The 27,886-nt window shown below is 39.9% G+C and overlaps 2 protein-coding genes and 1 long non-coding RNA gene across 10 annotated transcripts in view; 2 read left to right on the top strand and 1 right to left on the bottom strand.

Moving 5' to 3' along the window:
* LOC135337484 (uncharacterized) overlaps nucleotides 1-3,907 on the top strand; it is a 16,554-nt gene extending 12,647 nt beyond the window's left edge. For 2 of the 5 annotated variants that reach the window (XM_064533418.1, XM_064533417.1), the window contains exons 4-12: nucleotides 52-348; nucleotides 407-478; nucleotides 539-604; nucleotides 1,999-2,744; nucleotides 2,813-2,842; nucleotides 2,944-3,177; nucleotides 3,319-3,374; nucleotides 3,439-3,517; nucleotides 3,619-3,907. In XM_064533418.1, coding sequence (XP_064389488.1) covers nucleotides 52-348; nucleotides 407-478; nucleotides 539-604; nucleotides 1,999-2,744; nucleotides 2,813-2,842; nucleotides 2,944-3,177; nucleotides 3,319-3,374; nucleotides 3,439-3,517; nucleotides 3,619-3,756 — 1,718 coding nt within the window. In that variant the 3' untranslated portion in view covers nucleotides 3,757-3,907. The remainder of the gene's footprint in view (nucleotides 1-51; nucleotides 349-406; nucleotides 479-538; nucleotides 605-1,998; nucleotides 2,745-2,812; nucleotides 2,843-2,943; nucleotides 3,178-3,318; nucleotides 3,375-3,438; nucleotides 3,518-3,618) is intronic. The other 3 variants (XM_064533420.1, XM_064533419.1, XM_064533421.1) reach the window with 3 other exon arrangements.
* Nucleotides 1-7,145, bottom strand: part of LOC135337530 (uncharacterized) — an 8,543-nt gene extending 1,398 nt beyond the window's left edge. The window contains exon 1 of the long non-coding RNA XR_010395159.1: nucleotides 6,926-7,145. This is a non-coding gene — a long non-coding RNA (uncharacterized LOC135337530). The remainder of the gene's footprint in view (nucleotides 1-6,925) is intronic.
* On the top strand, nucleotides 4,713-27,886 carry LOC135337481 (myosin-IIIa-like). Of its 4 annotated transcripts, none has more exons than XM_064533413.1 (38): nucleotides 4,713-5,056; nucleotides 5,860-6,153; nucleotides 6,216-6,281; nucleotides 8,098-8,388; nucleotides 8,447-8,518; nucleotides 13,421-13,641; nucleotides 13,888-14,092; nucleotides 14,159-14,235; nucleotides 14,399-14,544; nucleotides 15,524-15,589; nucleotides 15,757-15,847; nucleotides 16,123-16,223; nucleotides 16,387-16,456; nucleotides 16,857-16,973; nucleotides 17,205-17,429; nucleotides 17,622-17,890; nucleotides 18,203-18,317; nucleotides 18,540-18,666; nucleotides 18,912-19,119; nucleotides 19,299-19,443; nucleotides 19,622-19,702; nucleotides 19,832-19,904; nucleotides 19,969-20,060; nucleotides 20,382-20,585; nucleotides 20,709-20,828; nucleotides 21,017-21,072; nucleotides 21,466-21,574; nucleotides 21,646-21,686; nucleotides 22,047-22,158; nucleotides 22,466-22,631; nucleotides 22,982-23,062; nucleotides 23,328-23,408; nucleotides 24,587-24,655; nucleotides 24,803-24,916; nucleotides 26,271-26,308; nucleotides 27,135-27,163; nucleotides 27,376-27,459; nucleotides 27,564-27,886. In XM_064533413.1, the coding sequence occupies exons 1-38, from the start codon at nucleotides 4,807-4,809 to the stop codon at nucleotides 27,808-27,810; spliced, it is 4,953 nt and encodes a 1,650-aa protein (XP_064389483.1). In that variant the 5' UTR covers nucleotides 4,713-4,806; the 3' UTR covers nucleotides 27,811-27,886. The 4 variants fall into 4 exon arrangements, with proteins under 4 accessions (XP_064389483.1, XP_064389482.1, XP_064389484.1 ...); XM_064533412.1 differs by having other exon boundaries at nucleotides 24,800-24,916; XM_064533414.1 differs by lacking the exon at nucleotides 6,216-6,281 and having other exon boundaries at nucleotides 24,800-24,916.

Genomic DNA, 27,886 nt, shown 5'->3' with positions numbered 1-27,886 from the left:
TCTGCATGTGGCGCTTTAGTTAATAATGCCCATATTTGTCATCTTGTATAGATGATAAAGATAAGGCTGCTGTTTTTCGGAGGAACTTCTTCAACTTGGCACAAGGAATCACTAACCCTGGAGTGTTTGGTGCCAGACTTTATGCTGCTTCTCTGATAACAGCTGAATTGCGGGACAAGGCAGCGGAAAACATTCATCCATCGTGCAGACGTGTCAGTGTCTTACAACTACTATCGGCAGTTGAGGCCCAAATCAAGCTTTTTCCGGCACAAAACTTCCCTCAATTTATCAAAATTCTTTGTAAAGAGAAGTATTATTTACTGGCGAAATCTCTTTGTCCAAAACTAGGTAAGTGGTGCGTGCATGCATACCAGATTTCAACTAAGAATTGTTATCATCATTATAGCTGAACAGTACATTCAGGAACTTGAAGCAGAAATACCCACAAGTGATATGTCTATTGACCCCCGACCACAAGGTACGTGCATACAATAAATCCATCCTGATTGAAACTAACTATCTGATACTGAATCACCAGGTAGACGTGCACGCGCACAGCTTAGCACCCATCAAATAGACACACTGGCTACAATTAATCAGCAAGGTATATGCCCAGTGGCGGATCCAGAGGGGGTTATTTGGGTTCAATTGAACCCCCCTCTGAGACATAAGTGAGTGGGAGGCTGAAGCCACTACACTAGACTATGGCACTATAGCTATATAGCTAGTTTTTCTTTCTACTTTTATATGCACTTATCACTTACTTTTAGTTCTTGCAAGTCCTGTGAAGGCTTGTTTGTGCAGTTTTAGTGACTAAAAGGCTGAATGCAGACTGTTAAAATTACTGCAGTGCTGACAGGTAATGTATTGCGCATACTGATTGTTTAGTAGAAGTGACGAGCTTTTTTTTAGGTAAAATTTAGAGTTTTTGTCCCGCTCAACTGACTGTGCTACTGGAACTCCCCCTTTCAAGAATCCTAGATCCGCCAATGATGCCCCAGCTAGAGTTGATGAATGTAATAAACCTTGACCCTTTATCAATACACTGGTGACTCCCTCAGAATTCCACAATACACTTATTGAGCTATGGCCTTAATCAGGAGTACATGAAGAGGAGTAAGCAACTACTATACACACCATATAAATTCGTTACTATATGCCACAAACACTAATAGTAATGTAAACTGTGGTTACCTAGCTTCACCAAACCATAATTACAAGCCTGTTTTCTCTCAGTACATCTCTATAGTTGTGGTACTTCTGTACTTCTTCAGTTAATTTTATAAATGTATTATTTTCAGTGGCAAGCTTTTTGGCGACTTCTACACATGCAGTTGCTTTGCTGTGTTTCTTTTTTTACTTTGCTTAGGCATTGTGCAAGAGCAGGAACGCATGAATGCACTCTTGGCAAGAGCTATAGCCACACTTTTGCTTTGCTTAGGCCTTGTTGTGCAAGAGCTAGTCAATGCATGTAATTAACCACACTGTTTTGATTGCGGTTGTATAGGCCACTTGAGATGTGGGCGTTTTACACATGTACATGTAGCAGTAGTTTGACATGGCAGCCAAGTGCATGGTTTCTCGATAGTGGAATTGCACAAGGACACACTTATAGTTCAACTGATAATTGGTTACAAACAGCTATGAATACCATTTAATATACGTCACACTGGTTCCTATAGCTACTCTCAATAAAGATTATACTCATAATTATGCATGGATGTGCACGGGCAGACAGCATGGTAAGCCTGGTAATAGTTGCATAAAACTTCAAATTTAAGCCTTCCATCTTTAGTGAAGCAACCATGATACAATTGTGTGACAGTCCATGCATAGGAAAAATATCGATGTCTTTGGGACTCTAATTAGCCGTAAATTAATGCAGCGTAAAGTTTGCATATAATTATTACGCTTATATAGATAAGGGTAATTACATCACAGGCATTAATTTTTGCCGGCCTATCTTGTTACAATCAACCCCCATGCATCCACATATAGATCCACTATCAGCTCAATTTCTCACTGTTGAGAAAATTAGACTACAGATAGAAAAACTTGACGACGAATTTCGTACACTAACCTTTGAGTTTAAAGAAGAGCTTGATACAAAGATAAAAGGCGGCAAAGAAAAACTTTCAAAGGTTAAGCACTTTGTCAGTATCTTGCCTGAGGATATTAAGCCTGAGCATAAAACATTTGTGGAAGCGATTGTTGAGGATAAAAAGTTCAAAGATAAGGATATCGAAGAACTTTTCTATAAATTAAACACCTACTGGTCATATATCAATTACAGCTTGTTGCTCTATTTGATAAGGAAGTTAGCCAGTGATGCGCTTAAGTTAAAAATGGAACGATACGATGAAGACATGAAATCGTTTCGGGAGCGAACAACTGTGAGTAAATTTGTTGAGATACGGGGGGCTGATTGTGACGAAAAAGTAATGTCGGAAGCAGAAAGTAAATTCGTTAGAGTTAGGGCAAAGCTTGACAAAGATGCTTCTCATTGCACTCTTGAAGACCTGCACCTGTTACGCAAGGACTTCTGCTCTGCTTATCACTTGTCTGATTGTGCTCTATTGCTCCATAATCTTGAGACAGGATCGATCTTTATTGAATGGTGGCTCCCAGTACAATTTGAAGTAGGTTTACTGTCTTTGATCAAGCGGGAGCCTATTGAGATCTTTTGCCACACTCGCAACATTGAACGACTGGATATTGGAGGAGAAAGAATTTATGATGAAAATGTACGCAATTCATGTTCTTATAATGCATGGTAGTAAAATAATTGTGTTACTTAATTTGTCATATACAGGTACTTGATGAAATCAGTATTCCAGAGCAAGTGAGTTTATATCATCATTATACTGAATGATATCTGTAAAGCTATATATATAGCTTTCAAGAGTGACAGCTTCTTTAGTTTACTTTTGTCATTAACTGCAGCAAAACCTGAAAAACTTTCTGGACTGCAGAAAATGCGAATGCTTGAATGAAATGGATGATCACCCTTTCACACACGCACTTAAACCTGGACCGTTGCAGTATCTCGAGTCAGATTGCAATGAACAGCTGATCATCTCCTTTGAATTTCAAAGCCCAGTGAAGCTCCACTCAATTCAGCTGACAGGACCCTTGGATGGATGTGCTCCAAAGACTCTGAGGCTCTTTATCAATCAGGTATATGTAACTATAGTCAATTTCTTATTACAGCTGTCATGAACATGCAAAAGCCATGCATTGTTGGCTAAATTAAGCTTACAATTACAATAGCATTGATCGGCGTATAATTATCCTAACATAAAAATGTATGTATTATAGCCAATCACACTGGACTTTGCCCAAGCACAACAAAGAACTCCAGTGGAAGAGCTTGAGTAAGCCTATAGCAATTATTATCCATGCATAATTATACACTCTTAATCGCTTCTGCTCTCTCAGACTTTCCGAAGAGGATGTTGCTCACGATTCATCAATCCAGCTAAACTTTGTCAAGTATCAGAATGTCAAGAATCTAACGGTAATTATGTAGCCTGCTTTGTTATACTGTTGTCTGCATAAGTTTACGTTCTAAGCACACACTGATCATACATGCATACATACATACAAATGCCAACGCAGATCTTTGTCAAGGACAATCAAGGTAACAAGGCCACCACAGTGATCAACCATATTGGTCTCTATGGAAACCCAGTGGAATGGCTGGACATGTCAGAGTTTAAAGAGGTGCCATCATGTCCTTGGAGTCGCTACCAATAATCAGTTGCACCATTTAATAATCAGTTTCAGTATAGCATTAATTATTCTGCATTTTACGTATTTTTCTGTAACTATCTCAGTTGTATTGACTGAGTTTTGTGAAAAAACTGCATTTTATAGCCAACACATGAATCATCTGTAGTGTGTGTGAGAGTGGTTATTGTAGATCTATAGGAAAGATCACCTGAATCTAACCATAGATTGAAGAGTTGATCTAACCCTAGCCTCGAGACCAGGCCGATTAAAATACGGCCTGGGTACCTTATTGCATGTGTAATTAATCATAGGCGTGGTCCATACACGCCCACTACTATGTATTATGAAGCTAGCTAGCTAGTGTGTCGAGAAGGCTTGCACACTAGTCTGAAACCAGAAGAGGCTCTCATCTACCTCTATGATGGTTGGATGGTCGTGATGTTTTGAACTTGGTTTCTGTTACAAATGCATGAGAGCTTCTTCTGGCTTCAGACTAGTGTGCAAGCCTTCTCGACAACACCATAGAGGGCCACAGCTAGCCAGCAAGTCTTCTCGACAACGCAATAGAAAGCATAAGCCACAGCTTCACAGGAGACAAATATTTGTTAAAATTAATACGGGAAAAAACTAGTAAACTAGTAAACAACTCAGCTTGTGTCAGTTAGCTCTAGCTGTGTAGTTTGGCAAAAACGGGGATCGGTACGTTCTGACAAAAATCGAAAAATTCAGTAGTTTTTTTCAAGTTATCACTGCTAGGACTGGAAGCGACTTGGCCTATCCAAGTTTTCGCTGGATAATAGGCCCATGGCCATCTGTTAGTGTGTGTAATTAGCAGTCTTGTTTTGTTTGTGCGTTACACGCCCTTTTACCTGACGCAATTTGATGTCTGACAGAGTTCGGCGACCTACTCTACTAGCTCTGGAAAGGAGCTCCTCCCACACTATCCAAAGTGTGACATGGCGCATGCGCATTAGAAATATCAGCCCCCATCAGCCAAACCATAGATAGTTGGTGGTCAAACTCTGCTTTCAGTTGTCTGTTGCATGCAGCTAAGATTCACTGCTTAAAGTGTACATGGATATCAAGTGTAATATAACAGTGGTATTGGAGTCTGCTTGTGACTTCCAGTGCTCCATATCTTGGAAGGTTCGACAAGATGACACTGTAAAGAAAGTGAAAGAATTTATCTTCTCTCAAGTTGGATTTGCCGAGGACCAACAAGAGCTGACGCACACCGGGCAACTCATGAAAGATGACAAGAAACTTTCTAACTACGCTGTGTCCGATGGCTCAATCATTCAACTAAGGCTCGTATCCAACAAAGGTATAAATAATTATACTGTGGTCTGCCTATACATGCATAATTATAGCTATATGCATGAATATAATTTATATAAATAACCACTAATTATAACTCCAACAAAATAATGTGACTAACACTATTAAATAAACAGTTCATAAATAACCCTATTCCTGTCAGTGATAACAAACGACTTGATGTCAGCTTTCATTGTCACATTTACAGTTACCTATAACAATAAGGAAAAACAAGTCTTGCCGGTCAAAAAATAACTGATTTATAATTTATAATTATAGGGGATCGAAAAAAAGATTCGTAAATGCTCAGATTAGTCACTGTCAATGATGATAGAATTATAAAAAGAATTCACGGATTTAATTTTTGTTGACTATCAGCCTCAATGATTGAAGTGTATACGGTCAATTAAAATGCTTTCTCCAATTAAGTATTTAAGTGGGTGAGAAATAATTTATAGTAAATTCATTGGTATCTGTTACCACAAGAGTAACTGTTTTTGTAGGAGAAGGAGGACTGTATTTCAAGATATGCCAGACATAGTCAATTAGTGTTAATTACAATGGTGTCTCGTAATACCTCCCCTGTCTCATAACATCCACCGCAATCACTAAAATCAGTTGCAAACAAAACACTTTCACTTGAAATTTTTTGCTTTCATGCAAAGCTTATTGACCATGGTTGTTAGTGAAGAGACTAGTTTGGCTTCCTTAGGAATACTGTAAAACAGGGGGATCCAAAAGATGTTGATGTCTCATAATAGCATGTGGCACATTAGTTGATATAATGCCCATATTTGTCATCTTGTATAGATGATAAAGATGAGGCTGCTGTTTTTCGGAGGAACTTCTTCAAGTTGGCACAAGGAATCACTGACCCTGGAGTGTTTGGTGCCAGACTTTATGCTGCTTTTCTGGTAACAGCTGAAGTGCGGGACAATGCAGCAAATGAGATTCATCCACCTTGCAAACGTGTCTTACAACTACTATCGGTAGTTGAGGCCCAAATCAAGCTTTATCCGGCACAAAACTTCCCTCAATTTATCAAAATTCTTTGTGAAGAGAAGTGCTATTATTTACTGGCGACATCTCTTTGTTCAAAACTAGGTAAGTGCATGCATGCATGCCAGATTTCAAGTAAGAATTGTTATCATCATTATATATTATAGCTGAAAAGTACATTCAGGGAGCAGAAATACACACAAGTGATACGTCTATTGACCCCCGACCACAAGGTACGTGCATACAATAAATCCATCCTGATTGAAACTCAACTCTCTTATACTGCTGAATCAGCAGGTAGACGTGCACGCGCACAGCTTAGCAACCATCAAATAGACACACTGGCTATAATTAATCAGCAAGGTATATGCCCCAGCTATAGAGTTGTAAACCTTGACATTTTATCAATACACTGCATGGTGACTCACTCAGAATTCCACAATACAAGATTGTTGAGCTATGGCCTTAATATATAATAGATTTACACGCTACAGTAGTTTGACACGGCAGCCGAGTGGTTTCTCGATAGTGCATGGAATTCCCATAATAAGTTCAACTGACAATTATAATGGTTACAGACAGCTATACTAGGGTGACACAAGGTGTCATGGGGCGAGCGTGTTAGCAGTACAGGTGGTTCACATCTATGTGTTGTGAATACCTATGCCTGTCTTGTTCCAAGCATGCCTGTCTGGCCTCAGGAGTCTCTGTAGAAAAAAAAACACTGGCTTATCATCATGAACGCCACTGACAAGTGGCACTTACCCGAGGCTCTGCTGGTTTGAGTTGAAGCAGCCATTTGCTGTAGGCGTGCCTGTCTGGCCTCAGGAGTCTCTGTAATGAAAATTACACTCACCTTTACGCCGCCTGTACTTACCTGAAGCTCTGCTGGTTTGGGTGGAAGCAGCCATTTGCTGTAGGCGTGCCTGCCTGGCCTCAGGAGTCTCTGTGTCAGCTGTTTCTTGGGCTCTTGCTTGTCTCTCTCGATCCCTCCTTATTCAAAGCCTTTCTTGTTTGCGTTCGTTGTCAGGATTCATTTTATGCAACTTTTTCTTATGCCTCCAGTTGTGCAAAATACAAGAAATTGGTAAGGACTGCGTGTGTAAAAACCAGCTATCAGGCCGTACCGTACGTACCATTACATACATACATACATACATACATACATACATACATACATACAGAGAAATTGTCTACCGAGGTCACTAAGATAAGGCTCGCTACGCTCGCCCCAATAACTACTCTCAATGAAGATGCTTACTAAGTATATATAATAATATACTCATAATTATGCATGGATGTGCACGAGCAGACAGCTACATGCATGGTATAAGCCTGCAGGTATATAAAACTTCAAATTTAAGCCTTCAATCTTTAGTAAAACAACCATATGCATGATACAATTGTGTGACAGTCTATGCATATGGAAAAAATAAATGTCTTTGGGACTCTAATTATATAGCCGTAAATTAATGCAGCATAAAGTTTGCATATAATTATTATACATAAGGGTAATTACATCACAGACATTTTGCCGGCCCATCTTGTTATTATCAACCCCCATGCATCCACATAATTATAGATCCACTATCAGCTCGATTTCTCACTGTTTTGAGGAAATTAGACTACAGATAAAAGAATTTGACGACAAATTTCGTACACTAACCTTTGAGTTTAAAGAAGAACTTGATACAAAGATAAAAAGCGGCAAAGACAAACTTTCAGTGGTTAAGCACTTTGTCAGTTTTCTTTGTCAGCTTTCATTGTCACATTTACAGTTACCTATAACAATAAGGAAACAAGTCTTGCCGGTCAAAAACACTTATATAATTATGGGGGAAGAAAAGACTCGTAAGTTGTAAATTACAGGGCCCCTGATAACAACCCTATAAAGTTAGTCTCAAAATTGAAATTCTTACGTGTAAGTGGACAGAACCTTTTAAAATTGAATTTCCTCAAAATCAGTAGTTTATATAATAATTATGTTGAAATATCGATTCTGCATGTGGCGCTTTAGTTGATAATGCCCATATTTGTCATCTTGTATAGATGATAATGATGAGGCTGCTGTTTTTCGGAGGAACTTCTTCAACTTAGCACAAGGAATCACTTACCCTACAACGTTTGGTGAAAGACTTCATGATGTTGGTCTGGTAACAGCTGAAGTGCGGGACAATGCAGCGAATGACTTTCATCCATCGTGCAAACGTGCCTTGCAACTACTATCGGCAGTTGAGGCCCAAATCAAGCTTTTTCCGGCACAAAACTTCCCTCAATTTATCAAAATTCTTTGTAAAGAGAAGTATTATTTACTGGCGAAATCTCTTTGTCCAAAACTAGGTAAGTGGTGCGTGCATGCATACCAGATTTCAAGTAAGAATTGTTATCATCATTATAGCTGGAAAGTACATTCAGGAACTTGAAGCAGAAATACCCACAAGTGATGCGTCTATTGACCCCCGACCACAAGGTATGTGTATACAATAAATCCATCCTGATTGAAACTCAACTCTCTGATACTGAATCAGCAGGTAGACGTGCACACGCACAGCTTAGCAACCACAAATAGACACACTGGCTATAATTAATCAGCAAAGTATATGCCCAGTGGCGGATCCAGAGGGGGTTCTTTGGGTTCAATTGAACCCCCCTCTGAGACATAAGTGAGTGGGAGGCTGAAGCTACTACTATAGACTAGGCACTAGCTATATAGCTAGTTTTTCTATATGCACTTATCACTTACTTTTAGTTCTTGCAAGTCCTGCATGTGAAGGCTTGTTTGTGCAGTTTTAGTGACTAAAAGGCTGAATGCAGACTGTTAAAATTACTGCAGTGCTGACAGGTAATGTATTGTGCATACTGATTGTTTAGTAGAAGTGACGACCTTTTTTTAAGGTAAAATTTAGAGTTTTTGTCCCGCTCAACTGACTGTGCTACTGGAACCCCCCCTTTCAAGAATCCTAGATCCGCCACTGATGCCCCAGCTAGAGTTGATGAATGTAATAAACCTTGACCCTTTATCAATACATTGGTGACTCCCTCAGAATTCCACAATACATGCACTTATTGAGCTATGGCCTTAATCAGGAGTACACGAAGAGGAGTAAGCAACTACTATACACACTAGATCCCATTTGAGTGTATTTAGCAGGGAACTATGAGCTATATAGTACCGGTACTATAGATTGCTCTGGGCTACAAACTACAACATTGTACATTGTATTGTGATTTACAAGAAGATACACATGTAATAACATAAAAATAAAAATTATTGTAGCTAGATGCTTTGTCTAGTCTAGTAATATAATAACAGAACTATAGAATGAAAGAGAGAAGTTCTAGTTTCTTTTTTTGGCTTTGTTCTAGAGTAGTAGGAGACGCTCGTTTTTTGGGCAGTGTGCTATGCTTTTTTGCTGCAAGGCTGCATGGGGGAGGAGCTGGATGTATGGAAGTGCTGGGATTCTAGCTTTGGCTTCTTCCTAAAGTTCCTTTCGCTTTGTTCAAGAGTAGTATAGGAGTCGCTCGTTTGCTGGGCTTGTTTGCTGCAAATTATAGCTTAGGTGTCTTCCTTTCGCTTTGTGAGGAGTAGTACGAGCCGCTCGTTTCTTGGGAAGTGTGCTGGGCTTGTTTGCTGCAAAACTGGGGGAGGAGCTGGATGTTTCCATTTTGTGGGTGGAACTAGGACTATAATTTTGTCCATCAAACTGAGGTGGAGGAACAGGGTTGACTTGAATAGAGACCACAGATTTAGTAGAGACACAGAGATGCCAACTTCAGATATTAGTTTTCAAAAGAATAATGATGCAGTTGCTAGGTTGGCTGTTTATATAGGTTAACTGTTGCTAAGCTAGTGCATTTCTAGTAGCCAATAGGTTTTGGGATCTAACTGATTTAGAACATGTGCATTCGGTATCTATGGTTATAGTGTCCCTCATCCCTCGGGCTAAAGCCCTCGAACTTTGGGACACTATAACACATAGATACCTCATGCCCATGTTCTAACTATATAACATATAAATTCGTTATTATATGCCACAAACACTAATAGTAATATAAACTGTGGTTACCTAGCTTCACCAAACCATAATTAAAAGCCTGTTTTCTCTCAGTACATCTCTATAGTTGTGGTACTTCTGTACTTCTTCAGTTAATTTTATAATGCTAGATTATTTTCAGTGGCAAGCTTTTTGGCGACTTCTACACATGCAGTTGCTTTGCTGTGTTTCTTTTTTTACTTTGCTTAGGCATTGTGCAAGAGCAGGAACGCATGAATGCACTCTTGGCAAGAGCTATTAGCCACATATTTGCTTTGCTTAGGCCTTGTTGTGCAAGAGCTAGCTCAATGCATGTAATTAACCACACTGTTTTGATTGCGGTTGTATAGGCCACTTGAGATGTGGGCGTTTTACACATGCAGTAGTTTGACACGGCAGCCAAGTGGTTTCTCGATAGTGGAATTGCACAAGGACACTTATAGTTCAACTGATAATTGGTTACAGACAGCTATGAATACCATTTGATATACGTCACTGGTTCCTATAGCTATACTCTCAATAAAGATTATACTCATAATTATGCATGGATGTGCACGGGCAGACAGCATGGTAAGCCTGGTAATAGTTGCATAAAACTTCAAATTTAAGCCTTCGATCTTTAGTGAAGCAACCATATGATACAATTGTGTGACAGTCCATGCATAGGAAAAATATCGATGTCTTTGGGACTCTAATTAGCCGTAAATTAATGCAGCGTAAAGTTTGCATATAATTATTACGCTTATATAGATAAGGGTAATTACATCACAGACATTAATTTTTGCCAGCCCATCTTGTTATTATCAACCCCCATGCATCCACATCCACCATCAGTTCAATTTCTCACTGTTGAGGAAATTAGACTACAGATAGAAGAATTTGACGACGAATTTCGTACACTGACCTTTGAGTTTAAAGAAGAGCTTGATACAAAGATAAAAGGCGGCAAAGAAAAACTTTCAAAGGTTAAGCACTTTGTCAGTGTCTTGCCTGAGGATATTAAGCCTGAGCATAAAACATTTGTGACAGCGATTGTTACGGATAAAATGTTCAAAGATAATGATATCGAAGAACTTTTCTATAAATTAAACACTTACTGGTCATATATCAATTACAGCTTGTTGCTCTATTTGATTAAAAAGTTAGCCAGTGATAAGCTTAAGTTAAAAATGGAAGAATACGATAAAAACATGAAATCGTTTCGGGAGCGAACAACTGTGAGTAGATTTGTTGAGATACGGGGGGCTGATTGTGACGAAAAAGTAATGTCGGAAGCAGAAAGTAAATTCGTTAAACTTAAGGCAAAACTTGACAAAGATGGTTCTCATTACACTCTTGAAAACCTTCACCAGTTACACAAGGACTTCTGCGCAGCTTATCACTTGTCTGATTGCGCCCTATTGCTCCATAAGGTTAAGACGGGGTCGATCCTTATTGAATGGTGGCTCCCAGTGCAATTTGAAGTAGGTTTACTGTCTTTGATCAAGCGGGTGCCTATTGAGATCTTTTGCCACTCTCGCAACATTGAACGACTGGATATTGGAGGAGAAAGAATTTATGATGAAAATGTAAGCAATTCATGTTCTTATAATGAATGGTAGTAAAATAATTGTGTTACTTAATTTGTCATATACAGGTACTTGATGAAATCAGTATTCCAGAGCAAGTGAGTTTATATCATCATTATACTGATATCTGTAAAGCTATAGCTTTCAAGAGTGACAGCTTCTTTATACAGGTGTTTACTTTTGTCATTAACTGCAGCAAAACCTGAAAAACTTTCTGGACTGCAGAAAATGCGAATGCTTGAATGAAATGGATGATCACCCTTTCACACACGCACTTAAACCTGGATCGTTGCAGTATCTCGAGTCAGATTGTGATGAACAGCTGATCGTCTCCTTTGAATTTCAAAGCCCCGTAAAGCTCCACTCAATTCAGCTGACAGGGCCCTTGGATGGATGTGCTCCAAAGACTCTGAGGCTCTTTATCAACCAGGTATATGTAACTATAGTCAATTTCTTATTACAGCTGTCATGAACATGCAAAAGCCATGCATTGTTGGGTAAATTAGGCTTACAATGATAGCATTGATCAGCGTATAATTATCCTAACATAAAAATATATGTATTATAGCCAATCACACTGGACTTTGACCAAGCACAACAAAGAGCTCCAGTGGAAGAGCTTGAGTAAGCCTATAGCAATTATTATCCATGCATAATTATACACTCTTAATCGCTTCTGCTCTCTCAGACTTTCCGAAGAGGATGTTGCTCACGATTCGTCAATCCAGCTAAACTTTGTCAAGTATCATAATGTCAAGAATCTAACGGTAATTATGTAGCCTGCTTTGTTATACTGTTGTCTACATAAGTTTACGTTCTAAGCACACACTGATCAAACATGCATACATACATACAAATGCCAACGTAGATCTTTGTCAAGGACAATCAAGGTAACAAGGCCACCACAGTGATCAACCATATTGGTCTCTATGGAAACCCAGTGGAATGGCTGGACATGTCAGAGTTTAAAGAGGTGCCATCATGTCCTTGGAGTCGCTACCAATAATCAATTGCACCATTTAATAATCAGTTTTTGTATATTCAGTATAGGATTAATTATTCTCCATTTTACGTATTTTTCTGTAACTATCTCAGTTGTATTGACTGAGTTTTGTGAAAAACTGCATTTTATAGCCAACATGAATCATTGTGAGAGTGGTTATTGTAGATCTATAGGAAAGATCACCTGATTTCAATTGTGAAGAGTTGATCTAACCCAGGCTGACAGCAAAGCGTTCTATTAGAACAAAATCGAAGTTAACTAGAGCAGCCCCACCCCCTCAAATTCTGCAGCATAGCAGACACACCCTCTTCACGCTCGCAGCAAAGTTCTTTGTCAAAGATGTTTGGGGATAATTTGCAAGTACTCAAGGACTTACCAAGTCCAACGGGGAAATGGGAACTAGTAGAAGTCATTGGTAAGATTGGTTCAGGTTGGTAGCTCTACTGAGCTAGATCTAGCTTCAAAGTTTTCCCTTGCAAAAAAGTGGTGATTGATATCTTAGCCTGTGTGTAGACTAGATCTAGCATGAGTGAATAGCATATATATACGGTATATAATAGCTAGACTATAGTAGTAGATCTATACTAACTGTGGCCATCATTTCTACTACACTACTGTATTTCCCACACAGGAGAAGGGAACTATGGAGAAGTGCTAGATCTTGCATGAGTGATAAATTATAATAGCTATATAGACTATTAGACTATAGTAGATCTACTAACTGTGGCCATTGTTTCTACTACACTACTGTATTCCTATGCACACAGGAGAAGGCAACTATGGAGAAGTGTTCAAAGCTCGCAACGTGCAGACGGGGGGGGTTGCTGCTATAAAGGTGATGGAGGCCATACTAGACAAAGAGGATGACATTAGAGCAGAGTTAAACGTTTTTGAGAACCATTCCCATCACCCAAACATTATCAATTTCTACGGTGCCTTTGTGAAAAAAGATTCCATAGCAGATGATCAGTTATGGATTGTTATGGAGGTGAGAACTGTGACGTCGTTAATTTTGATGACTAGTGAGTGACAACACACACACACACACACACACACACACACACACACACACACACACACACACACACACACACACACACACGCATGCACACACACACACACGCACACACACACACACACACGTACGCACACACGCACGCACACACACACGCACGCACGCACGCACGCACACACACACACACACACACACACACACACACACACACACACACAGCACTGTTCAGCAGGCTCGGTAACAGATCTAGTCAAAGAGATGAAAGAGAAGGGAGAGAGATTATCTGAAGACACCATTTCTTACATACTCAGAGAAGTACTAGCTGGTTTGTCTTACATGCACTCGGCTTGTATACTGCATCGTGACGTCAAAGGACAGAATGTACTTCTTACTAGCGATGCTCGAGTCAAGCTCATCGATTTCGGTAAGTAACTCAAATAAAACGTGTCGTAGAACTTTATTATTAATAATTGTACTCTTTATACTCTAGGTATCTCGGCTGTGATAGACAGTCCCACTGGTAAGAGAAGGACCACCGTTGGAACACCGTACTGGATGGCCCCAGAGGTACACTTTATGTGATTTAGCTTATTGTATAATAATTATGCTTAAAATCCAGCCTTTGCTATTGTATGAGGCCGGTGCGCGAAATTTGTGGTTACTTATATTTCTCCCAAGAATATTACCTTTACTATTACTACAGTATATGCATGTTCTTCACTAACTGCAGGTGATAGCATGTGAGTCTCAGATGGACTGTGACTATGACTCTCGTGCGGATGTGTGGTCGCTAGGCATCACGGCTATTGAGATAGCGGACAGTACACCACCTCTCTTCGGGGAAAACCCAATGAGAGCTCTGCTCAAGATACCAAAGTGAGTCCAATTCTTCGCAATAGTACAGCCTATACATTAATAGTCTCAACTGCATAACTGCTAATAATACATGCGTGGGATCATGGGTAGATCTTGTTCCCCTGTTAGCACGACAGTTTATACAGGCATGTATCAGGCTCCATTTTTGATAATTCGTACGTACATGTTCCACTTATCTAATTATTGCATGGAACCCAGTACATGTCTAGCTAGTTAGCTGCTTCAAACAACCAGTTCTTTGGACCCTCTAAATACTAGAATTAAGTTATAGCAGCTGAAAGAGTCCCCGAACCATTGATTAAATTGTGGAGGGGGAACATCTTTCAACAGCCATTAACTTGAGTACCGTTCATCTAATGTCAAAAATATTCTAATTTTCTGAAAGCTTAGAAAAAGACCTTTCAAATGATATGTTTCAATCCAAAACTTCTTCGGAGCCTAAATTTGACATTTTTCGGCATCAGAAAATACTTTTATCTATCAAATACGAAGTTTGATGACACCATTTGAAAGGTCTTTTTCTGACTTCAGAAAATCATAAAATTTTTGACATTAGATCCACAGAATTTAAGTTATAGCAGCTGAAAGAGTCCCCGAACCATTGATTAAATTGTGGAGGGGGAACATCTTTCAACAGCCATTAACTTGAGTACCGTTCATCCAATGTCAAAAATATTCTAATTTTCTGAAAGCTTAGAAAGAGACCTTTCAAATGATGTGTTTCAATCCAAAACTTCTTCGGAGCCTAAATTCGGCCTTGGACCATGGGCTATAATCCATGGTATCGCCAAATTGGCAAATACTTTTATCTATCAAATACGAAGTTTGATGACACCATTTGAAAGATCTTTTTCTGAGCTTTCAGAAAATCATAAAATTTTTAACATTGGATCCACATGATATCCATTGTACAGACTATTCATCAGTACCTTTGTTTTGTGTACGTAACCTCTATACTAAAATGAACATTTTACAACAGAAACAAGTCTCCAACAGTTCAGAAACCATCAGAATGGTCCAACGATCTCAACGACTTCATTACACAGTGAGTTACCTGTGCACTGAAACCGGTCTATTACTAAGAGCAGGCCACCCTCTATAACACAGCCAGATTAATGGGCCGCAAAGTCTCCACCAGTATAACATCAGGCCACCCCTTTACATATAGTATTTGAATGCGTGTAGACAATCCCACTGTACCTGCATGTATAGGTGTGTGCACAAGGACTATGAACAACGACCCACCACTGTCAAGTTGCTCTCTCACAACTTTGTCCGTTATGTGCCCAGAGAACCAAGAATTGTGAGTGAAGGATTCGTGCAGTAATAATGGGCAGACATTATGTCATTAGATGTAATTATGCATGAGCAGACATTATGTCATAGATATTGTTGAGCCTCTACATTCACTATAACTTCATCGTAATATTCGACTAGTTGTTGAACAAGGAGAGAGGAGATTTGCCCTGTATTTCCCTCCCATGGATCAGGGCCTGATGTCTGCGATATAATTATAGGCATCCTTTAATTAACATTAATCCTACACTATGCACACACACACTGTCCATGCATGCACAGATTCGTCGTAAGCTGATGGGTGTGATAGACACCCTCCGACACAAAACAGAGTCAGTGCTCAATGAGAGCACCACCTCCATTTCCACTGTGGATACTACCAAGTGAGTCAGTCGGACAAAATCCAGTGAAATTAGTACTATTTTTCAACTAACAATACGTAGCTGCATGTGGACTCTAGTGCTATCAAAATACACACAATTGTTGTGCATGGCGTTTGCATAGTCTCAGAATACTGTCTAAGTTTTCTCTCTCTGCGTTCTCTAGGAGGAGCCTGGCTACAGTGTCTACTCTTAATACGGTGGACGATCTCGCCACTCTGGAGTTCATTGATGAGGTAAGTACGTATTACTCATGCGCCAGCTATATTATTATAGGACTAAGATTGTTGCTATGTATTGATCTCACAAGTCTTGTATTATTATTTTGGGCTGCATATAATTCTATATACCCTTACTATTTTACATAATTATACGTAGGTCTAAAATTCGATATAATTATTCTCTTGAGTTACAATTAGAGTATAGGCTGTAAACACTGTATAGGAACATAATGTTTGCACCATCCCCATGCACCCCAACTCCACACGCCCGTACGTACATTACACATGGGTTACATAAATAATTTGACCCTCCCTGTTTACTTAGGTCTAAAATGTTCAATCAGTAGGAATACAAATATTGCATAGGAGTTAGGAATTTATCTGTATCTTTACACCACACCCCCCCCCGTTGTAGAATGTGATAGTGTCCCAGCTGTGGAAGCGTTACAAGAGGAAGCTCATCTACACCAACGTGGGGGACATCCTCGTCTCAATCAACCCATTCCAGCAACTCGACATATATAACGAGAAGGTACCATAAAACAATACAAAATTAAGTTGGACGGGATTTTGCATCCATTTTTGTTTTTTCGTACATAGTCTCGCAATAATTATAGTAAATATTGGTTTTAATTCAGATGATATCACGGTAGTCACTTCTTTTATCTAGAGCCTTTGCACCTATTATAGTCAAACCTATAATTATAATTTAAATTCTCTCTTTCCCTCTCCCCTCCAACACACACGTGTATATACTGTACAGTTCTCCTATCTCTACTGCCACGCTCATCAGAGCCACCTCCCTCCTCACATCTTTGCGATGGCTGGCTCAGCATATCGTGCGATGGGGCGTGACAGTGTGAACCAGTGCTGTGTGGTGTCAGGTGAGAGTGGGGCGGGTAAGACGGAGGCATCCAATCTCCTAGTACAGCAGTTCATGAAACTAGGCCGATCCAAGACCAGGTCCCTCGAGGAGAAGATACTCAAGGTACGTATATAAAATTTTGAATGCTTGTGTTTTTTTAAAAGGCAAACAATTTAAGTCGCTTTTTTCTCTGATTTAACGCTTGGTAGAAAAAAAAAGTCCTGTCTAGCATTAATAATTCATTAGCTGTGAGGTTTATGAGTGATGAAGTTGCCTATATCAGTCTTTCCCATGCATGCACTACTCTCTGTGTAGGTAAATCCTTTAATTGAATCATTTGGGAATGCCAAGACAATTATCAATGAGAACTCATCACGTTTTGGCAAGTACCTCGAGCTGCGGTTCACGTCCGATGGTCAGGTGGTCGGGGCACACCTATCGCAGTATCTGTTGGAGAAATCTCGTGTTGTATCTCAAGCTCGTCGAGAGAAAAACTTTCACATCTTTTACTACCTCCTCGCGGGACTGTCGGCTCGTAAGCAACTAAAGGAGTTTAGACTGAGCTCCATCCACCACCATCACAAGTGAGTAGCTACACTGTGTTCATTCCAAATGAGGTATGTATGTATAATTATATGTACTTGTACTATAGATCATAATTATCATTCTCTGCTCGATCCTCTTTTCTTCATTATACGCCTCTCTTTTATTTTTCTCCACTCTCCCCTACACTTTCCCTCCTTCCCGACTCACTCCTCTTTTCTTTCCAATGTACGTATATGTGAGAAGTATAAGCAGTTGTAATTATAAAGCTGTTAATAAGTGAAGCTGCATGTACATCATAATTTTTATTGTTGGACTGAGTACACAAGTACGTAAAATCTATATTCTTGCAGGTATCTGGAGCATCGAGGAGGCACTCACAAAGTGAACATGAAGAAAGATGCTCTCTTCAAGAAGAAGTTTGATCTGGTGGACAGTGCATTCAAACTATTTGGCTTTAACAAATCAGTGAGTGATTACATGCACTGCTGCTATAATTTCTGACCACCATTAATTATATGATTGCAATTGCTCAAAAGCCTCGAGCAAAGGCACGTATATGGTTAAGTATAGAGCTATTCCTGTTCTATGCAGTGTTGCTATGCATTGAAAATTTTATGTTATTATACGAATATCTATTTTTCTGTTAAGATAATTTCACACACATCCACACACACACCCTCTCTACAGGAGTTTGAGTGTGTGTGTCGTATACTGGCTGCAGTGCTCAATATCGGGGACATTCGTATCGAGGGACACACCCACTCTTATCTGGGGGAGGTCAGCTCCATCAACCAGATGGACAAGATTGAAGACGGTACGTATTATGTGTGTGTGTGTGTGTGTGTGTGTGTGTGTGTGTGTGTGTGTGTGTGTGTGTGTGTGTGTGTGTGTGTGTGTGTGCATAGTCTCGTAACAAAAGCCACCTATTTTTCTCCTCATAGCCTGCCTTTGGTCAAAATTGATCAATTTCATCTGCCCATAACTTTGATTTGAACAGCATACTATTTTTTTCAAACAACATTAATATGCACAATATATATAATTGACCCCCCCCCCTAGTGGCGTACTTGCTTGATATATCCTCGGACAAGCTCCACCAATCTCTCATCTCCTCACAAGTGGTGACTCACGGTGAGATCATCGTCAAGCCCACCACCATTGAGCAGAGCATGGACACAAGAGATGCTATAGCTAAGGCTCTCTATGGTCGACTCTTCTCTTGGATTGTCAACAAAATTAATCCAGTCCTGGACGCACCCAAAGATAGGTGAACCATATGGTATACTGTTTTTGTTCATAGGTTCTATCCTTAAAAGCAAATTGGTTTATGCCTTATATATAATTATATAGTACTGTTATAGCAAATTGGCCATGAGCTACCAATTATTATATGAACCCTGAATATCTCGTATTTTTCTACCCACTATGCTCATAATTTTTCCATAGCTCTGCAAAGATAGTGAATATTGGTATTCTGGACATCTTTGGCTTTGAGAACATTCGAACCAATTCGTTTGAGCAACTCTGCATCAACGTGGCCAACGAGCAACTCCAGTTCTACTTCAACCAACAAGTCTTTGCTTGGGAACAGGTAATGTGCATACATACATACACAGTGTAGTATAGCTGTCATTGTAAACTTCATGTGCTGCTTTAATCCAAGAATGCTTTCTAAGCTACATTGAACGACCGGTCGATAAATGTGCTTATGGGCTATGTATTGTAATTTTTTTGGTACACCCATGCATGCACACCTCTATTCTATGCAGGAGGAGTACGAGAGAGAAGGAGTTGGGTTGTCTCTCGTCTCCTACATGGACAACAGACCACTGCTAGAGCTACTGCTCACTGTGAGTGGAGAGTGTTAGAGTAACCATGACAAATGCTTTGTAGCTAGGCCATCCAAACTCAATTCTGTGTTTTTCAGCCCATTTGGTTCGTACATATTTTTTAACATGCTACATTGCTTTCTTGTACAGCGGCCGATTGGTCTACTGGCTTTGCTGGACGAGGAGAGCAAGTTCCCCAGAGCTACCGATCTCTCGCTAGCTGGTATGATTAGTTGTCTTTATAGTTTCTGCATTATCATACTTAATGTCTTTGTCACATTGCACAGAGAAGTTTCACAGCAACTTCAAGTCCTCTAGCTACTACAAGAAGCCGAAGGATGGAGGTCCAACATTCACTATTCTACACTATGCTGGCCCTGTAAGTTATGAATATCAAGCACTCCTCGGCATATATACTGTGTATGCACTGATGTAAAGTCGTACCATAATTAATAATTAATGGAGGTTGATCAGTTTCAATTGTTCAGGTTGTGCGTCACAGTGTTGCAATTGCTATAATTCATCATATTTTATTGTACTTTAGCTATACGTCGGAGCACCATTTTTTCAAGACTGTATAACTTTGTCATGCAGTATAATAATTATGCTCTTGATTTGCACACTGCATTGCGCATCTCAATTTTTTAAGGCTACCTTAATTTACTTTATCACTTGTTTTTTGCACCCCCCCCCTCTGAAGGTGACCTACGAGACTGTTGGTTTCCTGGAGAAGAACAGAGACACTATCAAGTCTGACGTTGCTAAGCTGCTGAGGGAATCGACCAATGAGATTGTCCACTCCATGTTCTACACGCCCCTCTCTCGTACTGGAAGTCTGAGTGCGGCAACAAAGAGGGGAGGTCCCTCATCTGCCACGCCCCTTTTCAGCAGACGAGCTCCATTTGTAAGTAAAAAAACCTGATTTTCGTTGGTGCAACTTTTCGGTGTATATATACCCAGTTAGCCTATTGCACATTCAGTTTTAATAATTTCCCAGTTTTAATTTTTCCACACACATTGCTCTCAGGGGAACAGTGGTTACAAGCTCCGCCTCCGTCGGCCTACCAGCCCTCGTGACCGCACCCCCCTCTCATCCAGCGAGACACTCACTACCAACAGAGCTCAGACCGTCTCCACCTACTTCATTGTGAGTGTGTATATGTGCTAGGGGTGCAATCTCTATGTTTATTTGGGCTAGGATTGTAATTCTAGTACCAAATCAATTTATAGGTGGCCGATCAACTAGCTCGAAGAAAATATCATAGCCTACAAGGATTGTCACTTTGTCATTTTGTAGATGTGCAATGTCTCAATTATATGCTTTTCTACTCTTAGAATTCACTTAGGGAGCTCATGTCAAAGATGCTCATAGGCAAAGCACATTTTGTGAGGTGAGCTGGTGTAACTGGTACAGGGTCGTTGAAACTGTAGAGCTTACAATCTCCTACAAACCGTATGTTGATTAATGATGATCTTTACCACATCTACTGAATGCATGCTCAAATTGAAAGAGACTAGAGTTTCCTCTCTCTTTTATATATATAAAGGTAAACTGAGTGTTGCACAATGTTTTGTGTATTTAATGGAGTGGTTGGTTTTCAATACTTACCTAGCTTGTGAGCAGTGATTGTCAATAACAGTATTTTGTCCTGTAATTTATAACATTATTTTGCATGTTTGCTAAAATGTATATTTGTGCTAGCTAATAGTAGCCATGGTAGCTGTGTAACCGTTGTTCTAGATAGGAGTATGGTTGTTTTAATATTGCTTATTCTCATATTTAGATGCATTCGTCCGAACGAGATGAAGAGTCCTGGTCAGTTCCAGGCAGACAAGGTCATGGTTCAACTGAGGTACACCGGGGTACTCGAGACAACCAGGATAAGACGAGAGGTGCGGGTCATGTGATCATTATGTCATGTCATGTGAATTATGCTTATATATTGAGTTTGTTTGTATAACAGGGATTTTCACATCGGATTCCTTTTGACGATTTCCTTGAGAGGTTGGTTGAACTCTCAATCTGTTTCTTGAAATACAATATCACACACACACACAGTTATACCATTAACTATATTGAATGCTAGGTTGAAAAATGAAATAGTGCCTGGTATTTGATTGATTGTAGCTCTTGAATAAATGCTTAGAATACTCAGGGAATGTGCCCAAAATGTGAGGCTATTCAATCCTCTGTCTTCATAGACTTGCTTCATTTATAACCTAGCAAGTAGTGAACTAAGGCCTCGTAGGTTATTTTTTCTCTAGAGGTGGTTAGTACCAACCAGCTAGTGTGGGCACATACCCTGGTTACTTTATTAGACAGCATCATTAGCAAACCACACCCCTAAACCACACACCCCTACAGGTACAAGGTGATCAGCTACCCACTGAGTGGACGAGTGTCCCCTAGTCCCACCAACTGTGTGCAGCTGCTCATGCAGGCAGGACTGGAGAAATGGGTCATTGGGAAAACTAAGGTACGGATGTGTATAGTTATAGAACTACATTGCAACCCCCTCCAATCTGATAAAAACTAAACTTCACACCTTGAGCGACTTTTATTTGGGATTGTCCGAAAACTTTAGAAGAATTAGAATCAGAACATGATGTGCATATAATTTTATAGTGCCTGTAGTGTCCAATGGTTGTTTTATTGTAACAGTATATACCCTCAAATGTTAACAGAACTGATCCACTCCGTATCCTAGGTGATTTCCAGTGAAGATGAGCCATATTTTGTTGGTCATTCGAACATGTTATATATTAGTCTTCCCTGCATTGCAGGTGTTCTTGAAGTACTACCATGTTGACAGGCTCTCTCAGCTATTGGCCAGTTATCATCGCTCGGCAACAAATATCCAACGTGTGGTGCGTGGGTGGAGGGGGCGGAAAGTGGCAGCTGTGCTGAGGGAGGAACGCAGAGTGAGAGCGGTTGTCAGGATGCAAACTGGTAGGGTTATAGTGGTGTACTTGAAGCTTGACTGTAGATACAGTTAGTGGTCACCCTGGGGAAGACTAACCTGGCTGTATTAACACAGGTCCAGACACATGCTATGGAGATTTTGGGGCCCATTAACCTGGCTGTATTATAGAGGGTGGCCTGCTAACACAGGTCCAAACACATGCTATGGAGACCTTGGGGCCTTTAACCTGGCTGTATTATAGAGGGGTGACCTGCTTATAGGGTGACCACATAGAATGGTTTATTCGTTTCAATATAGAAATTGGCAAAGGAATAAATAATTATTTGTACACACTACGTTTGCAAATCTAATTGTGACTGTGTGTGTTTTGATGCAGTTGTCAGGGGATACCTCGCCAGGAGACATGCCAGGAGAATGGTGGAGCATAGGAATCACTGTGCCATCAAGATACAGGCCGGTGAGCTCTTGTCCTTCTTTGTTACCCCCCAAGCATCCAATCATCAATTTCCATAGTTTTTAAAGAACCAAAAGCCCTCTCTGAAAACTGAAAAGTTTTTGAGTGCTAGAATTCTTTGCGCTCAGAGTTTATTTTTAGTGTGGGTTGGCTTGAAATGTTCTGTCACCTGGTAAATTCAATACCCTTTTGTGGGCTATCATCCCCAAAATCCCCCAAAAAACCCTGGCGCTGTAATATTTACCATCTTTTCCTCCTTTCCACTCAGTTGTTCGTGGTTGGATAGCTCGCTCTCGTTATCTCCACGCTCTCCATAGAAGACTATTAGCATCTCTCAAGATCCAAGCTGGTGAGACATACTAGTGGTACACTAGCTCTGCAGAATGTAATTAAAGAGTTATTTAACTACCCAAGTTTATATTTCCCTCAAACTATTTTCTACAATAATGTAAGAGAATTATAACAGACTTGGACCATCTTTAGCTTTTACAGATTTTGTTATAGTGTATAGTGGTGAAGTGTTCCTCTGTGTATGCCATGCAGCCTGAGCCTTTTCTCTTTGGAAATTGTCTTTCCAATCAATTCTTACTGTAGTTTGCTGTTATGTGGTGTCACTAAGCTGTGTCACTGTGTGGGGGAGCTGGGTTTGTGATGGAGTAGGTGATTAACTTCCCCTATCTGTGGTAGCTGGTAGCTATGTTTGGGTCACCTTTGCTGTGTCAAGTTTCACCACTTACTACTGACTATTGTCCTTCAGTGGTCACCTTGAGGCCTACACACCTGGATATAGTGTAGTCATCACTACTGATAGCCTGTAATTTCCCAGTAGAATGTTGACACCCTATGTGTGCTTGTGGTGCTGTGTGTGCCTTGTGTGCCTGCTTGTGGTGCTGTGTGTGCCTTGTGTGCCTGCTTGCCTGTGGTGACTTCCTTAACTTAACCTGACTTGTCTATAAAAAGGTGCCCTAGCTATACCAATTACAAGGTTTCACTCTTCCTATTTGCATTGTACATAATTATGAACTTTTTGGTGGAGTTGACTACATACATTTCATCTGTAATCATGGTTATTGGTCAACCCTAGACTACTATCCCTGTCCCCTGTTCTCACTTGGCATCAATCTCCCTGCATGGGCTTTTGCTTACTCATTTCTAGTAATAAAAATTCGGATGTACCACTGACCTTACTTTACTTGACATCAATCTTTTGTCAGATACTCGAGTTTGCAGAATCTTTGCAACACACCAGTAAAAGCGTAGAGCGTTACGTTCCTTATATGGAATATGTGTACACACTGTGGTCTGTTTCAAATGTATGAGTATTTCCCGTATGTAAGGAACACACAGCGCTCAACCTTATTCACATGTTACAAAGATTCTGTAAACTCCAGTGGGGTACAAGGTTTCAAATTGTACAATAATCATGTTAGTTAGCTGTGTACACACAAGTCTTTCTCTGTATGGGTCATACAAAATCTCCTACTGTTTGTGAAATTAAGCATTAATTTATGTTTGCACACACCACAGTTGTACGTGGTTGGCTGGCCAAACAACTTGTCAAACGCCTCAGGAAAGAACTAAAAAAGAAGCAGGAAGGTAAAGCTACAGTACTGTTTTAATTATCCTAACAATTAAAGCTACAAATAACGATTGACAGAGCATCGAAAATTATAAAGAGCACTGGATTATGTTATATATAGGCGAAAATGTCATCTGTACTGCCCCCCCACACACATGCAGCAGAGGCTCGTCGAAAGAGTAGTATTCGCTGGAAACTCCACCAACGTGCCATTGCCAGCATTGAGATAAAGAAAGCTGAAGAGCAAAGCAGCAAGCCAGCTGCCCCCAAGCTAAGAGGTGAGTCAACTAACTCATCCTAAGCTTTTATGCTCCTTTAATAAACACAAACAACCACCATGTTGGTTTTTACACACTTAGAGTTGCTTTTTAATTTCAAGTGATCCAGAGGATCGAGGTACGACATCTGCCATCTGCGTGTCATCCGTGTGTCTTAAACACACACATTCCTTATTATATTGAACTTTGACCTAAGAAATGTGTGTCTAAAACATTTCCTTTGACACAGCAGATGTCCAGCTTTTGTCATTAATTTGTTTAACCACATCATATGGGCTATTTACAAACTAATTTACACAAGTTGTGTGTAATAATGTTTGTACTGTGGTAGATTGTGAGCTGATAAGATTAATTAATTAAGTCCCATATCCCATACAAGAACTTTGGCAGTGGTTGTAATAAAGAGGTGGCTTTGCTAACACAGGTCTAAACACTATGGAGACTTTAGGCCCCACTAACCTGGCTGTATTATAGAGGGTGGCATGCTAACACAGGTCCAAACACATGCTATGGAGACTTTGGGGCCCATTAACCTGGCTGTATTATAGAGGGTGGCATGCTAACACAGGTCCAAACACATGCTATGGAGACTTTGGGGCCCATTAACCTGGCTGTATTATAGAGGGTGGCCTGCTAACACAGGTCCAAACATGGAGAAGAATTTGAGGCCCATTAAGCTTTATAATTATATAGGGTGATCTTGGATCCAAACTTTATTGATAGTCTTAGTACATGACTTTAACACATGTATTGACACTAGCTATGTATATTATGAGCTGATTGTGTAGTAATGCATGGAGATTATAATGACCCACATGAAAGCAGTATTATTTACTTACAGCGAAACTAGCTGCTATATTAGGTACATGTTTTTTGTTTGCTGCATTTTTGGGGGCACATACTTAACATGTTGGTTGCTTAGTGAACTCCTACACATTTTAGGTTTTTCAACCCCTCACATGTGTCCACGTGTGTAGTTGACCGTGGAGGCCATTATAATTATGTACAAACCGCCAGCTAAGGGCCTTTCAAGTGCTGGCCTAGAATGTATGGAATTTCTTAACTCAATTTGTGGGTGTATATTGTCTCTAAGCAGAGCTTGTGTAGTGCTACACAATTTTAGATAAAATTATTATAGTATACTGTAATTGTATGTTGAGGTACTGCATGGATGGATGTACAGTGCAAGGAATAGTTACTTTATGCTTATCTGCTCCACACGCACACACACACACACACACACACACACACACGCACACACACACACACACACACACGCACACACACACGCACGCACACACACACACACACACACACACACACACACACACACACACACACACACACACCACAGGTAATTCTTGTAAAGAAAGCACTGGAGATTTGTCACAAGTAAGTTCTCTGATGTATACATGCCCTTCCCATAGAATCTGTAGGAAATCTGTATATATGCATAGCTGGCTAAAATAAATCATTTGTAGCCCAAAATTGACATTTTGTTGGTGTTACAAAGCTATCAGATGGTGGCTGTTTTCTCTAGTTGTTGCCTGACTATGAGAAAGCTTTCACTTTAGCAGATAAATATGATAATTGCTGTTGATTAACACTACTAATATGTTAGCTGTTAAGTTTCTATTTTTTTGGGAGAGTTGTTACAGCAGTGTTTTCCCTACTTTCATACACATGTTTGTATGAACAGTACCTCACTATAATTATAATGATAGTAATGGTTCATGTGTCTTGCCCTTGTGAGTGTGTGCCTTCAAATCCTTTTGTACTGTACTGTACATGTACTGCTGTTTATCAGAGCAACTAAACCACAAACAGATTAGGCTACAATAACTGTAACCTGAGAGAGTAGGTAAGCAAGCAACAACAAATCTGTGTGTGTGTATGCTTGTAGTTGCTAGATGCACTTTAGGATGGGTTACAAGATATGTAGGCTACAATCCACTGGGCATTTTCAACTGTAAGCAGTTGACCTTTTAATTAACTGTGTCTATGGGTTTAGTTAGGAGTAATTAAATATCATTCATGCTCTGTTAGTTTCTTTAATCAAGCAGCAGCAAAGAATATTCATCCTTATAGTAGAGTAGAAGTAGAAGTTGTTACACCTGTGTTGTGTAGTTTGTGTACAGTGTGTACTGGGTTTCCATTGCTGCTCTACTTCCTTATATCTATTGTTGTGCCCATTGTTATGTGTGTGGTCACTTTGCAGGTAGGCACACCCACAAGAGCTAACAGCAGGTGAGATTATACTGATTCCCTGTTCCATTGTGTTTCCTCTCAAGCAAAAATCATGTTATAGCGAATAGTGATCTACAAAACTAATGCTTTATAGGACTTTTCATATCCATAATGTACAAAATAGAGTATGCAAACAATAATAATTGTAACACCATTTAGTGTATGGTTTGTTTACTGAAGTGCTTGGCAACTGTTAACTGTTCCACTTTCAGATTGACTGCTCCAGTTCCCAACAACCACCATGAAGATACTCAACACAGAGTAACCTTAGTCCCTCCCAAGCAATTGCTACAAAGGTAGTCTAATTAGGTTCCCTGTAGACCAGTGAAGTGTGCTAAGCGTAATAATTGAGTTAATTTTGGGTGTACATTTATTCAGAGTTTCTCATGTTCATTTTCAGCTCATCTATCTCTACAACCAGAATGTTATTTGAAGACCTTATAACTCAACAAAGAGAGGCAGCCACAAGTCCTCAGAGGCCTAGGGCTCGTGTGAGAGTGACTCAAGCTAAACCCAAAGATGGTCACCATAGAGTCAAAGAAAAGAAACTGCGATCACAAAAGAATTCAGACTCTATATTTCAACAGCTACTAGTTAGATTTGATCCATCATCTTTTGTCAGTGCAAATCAGCAAGTGCAATCATGAACTCTCTGTGTGTGTATGAATGTGTTTTTCTGTGAATTTAATGTATTTTTAAAGGATAATTAATTGCGGTTTTGGG

The sequence above is a fragment of the Halichondria panicea genome, chromosome 6 (genome assembly GCF_963675165.1).
Source record: "Halichondria panicea chromosome 6, odHalPani1.1, whole genome shotgun sequence".
NCBI classification, from domain to species: Eukaryota; Metazoa; Porifera; class Demospongiae; order Suberitida; family Halichondriidae; genus Halichondria; species Halichondria panicea.
Note: the sequence above shows the minus strand (reverse complement) of the source record. Positions and strands in the feature narration are given on the sequence as shown.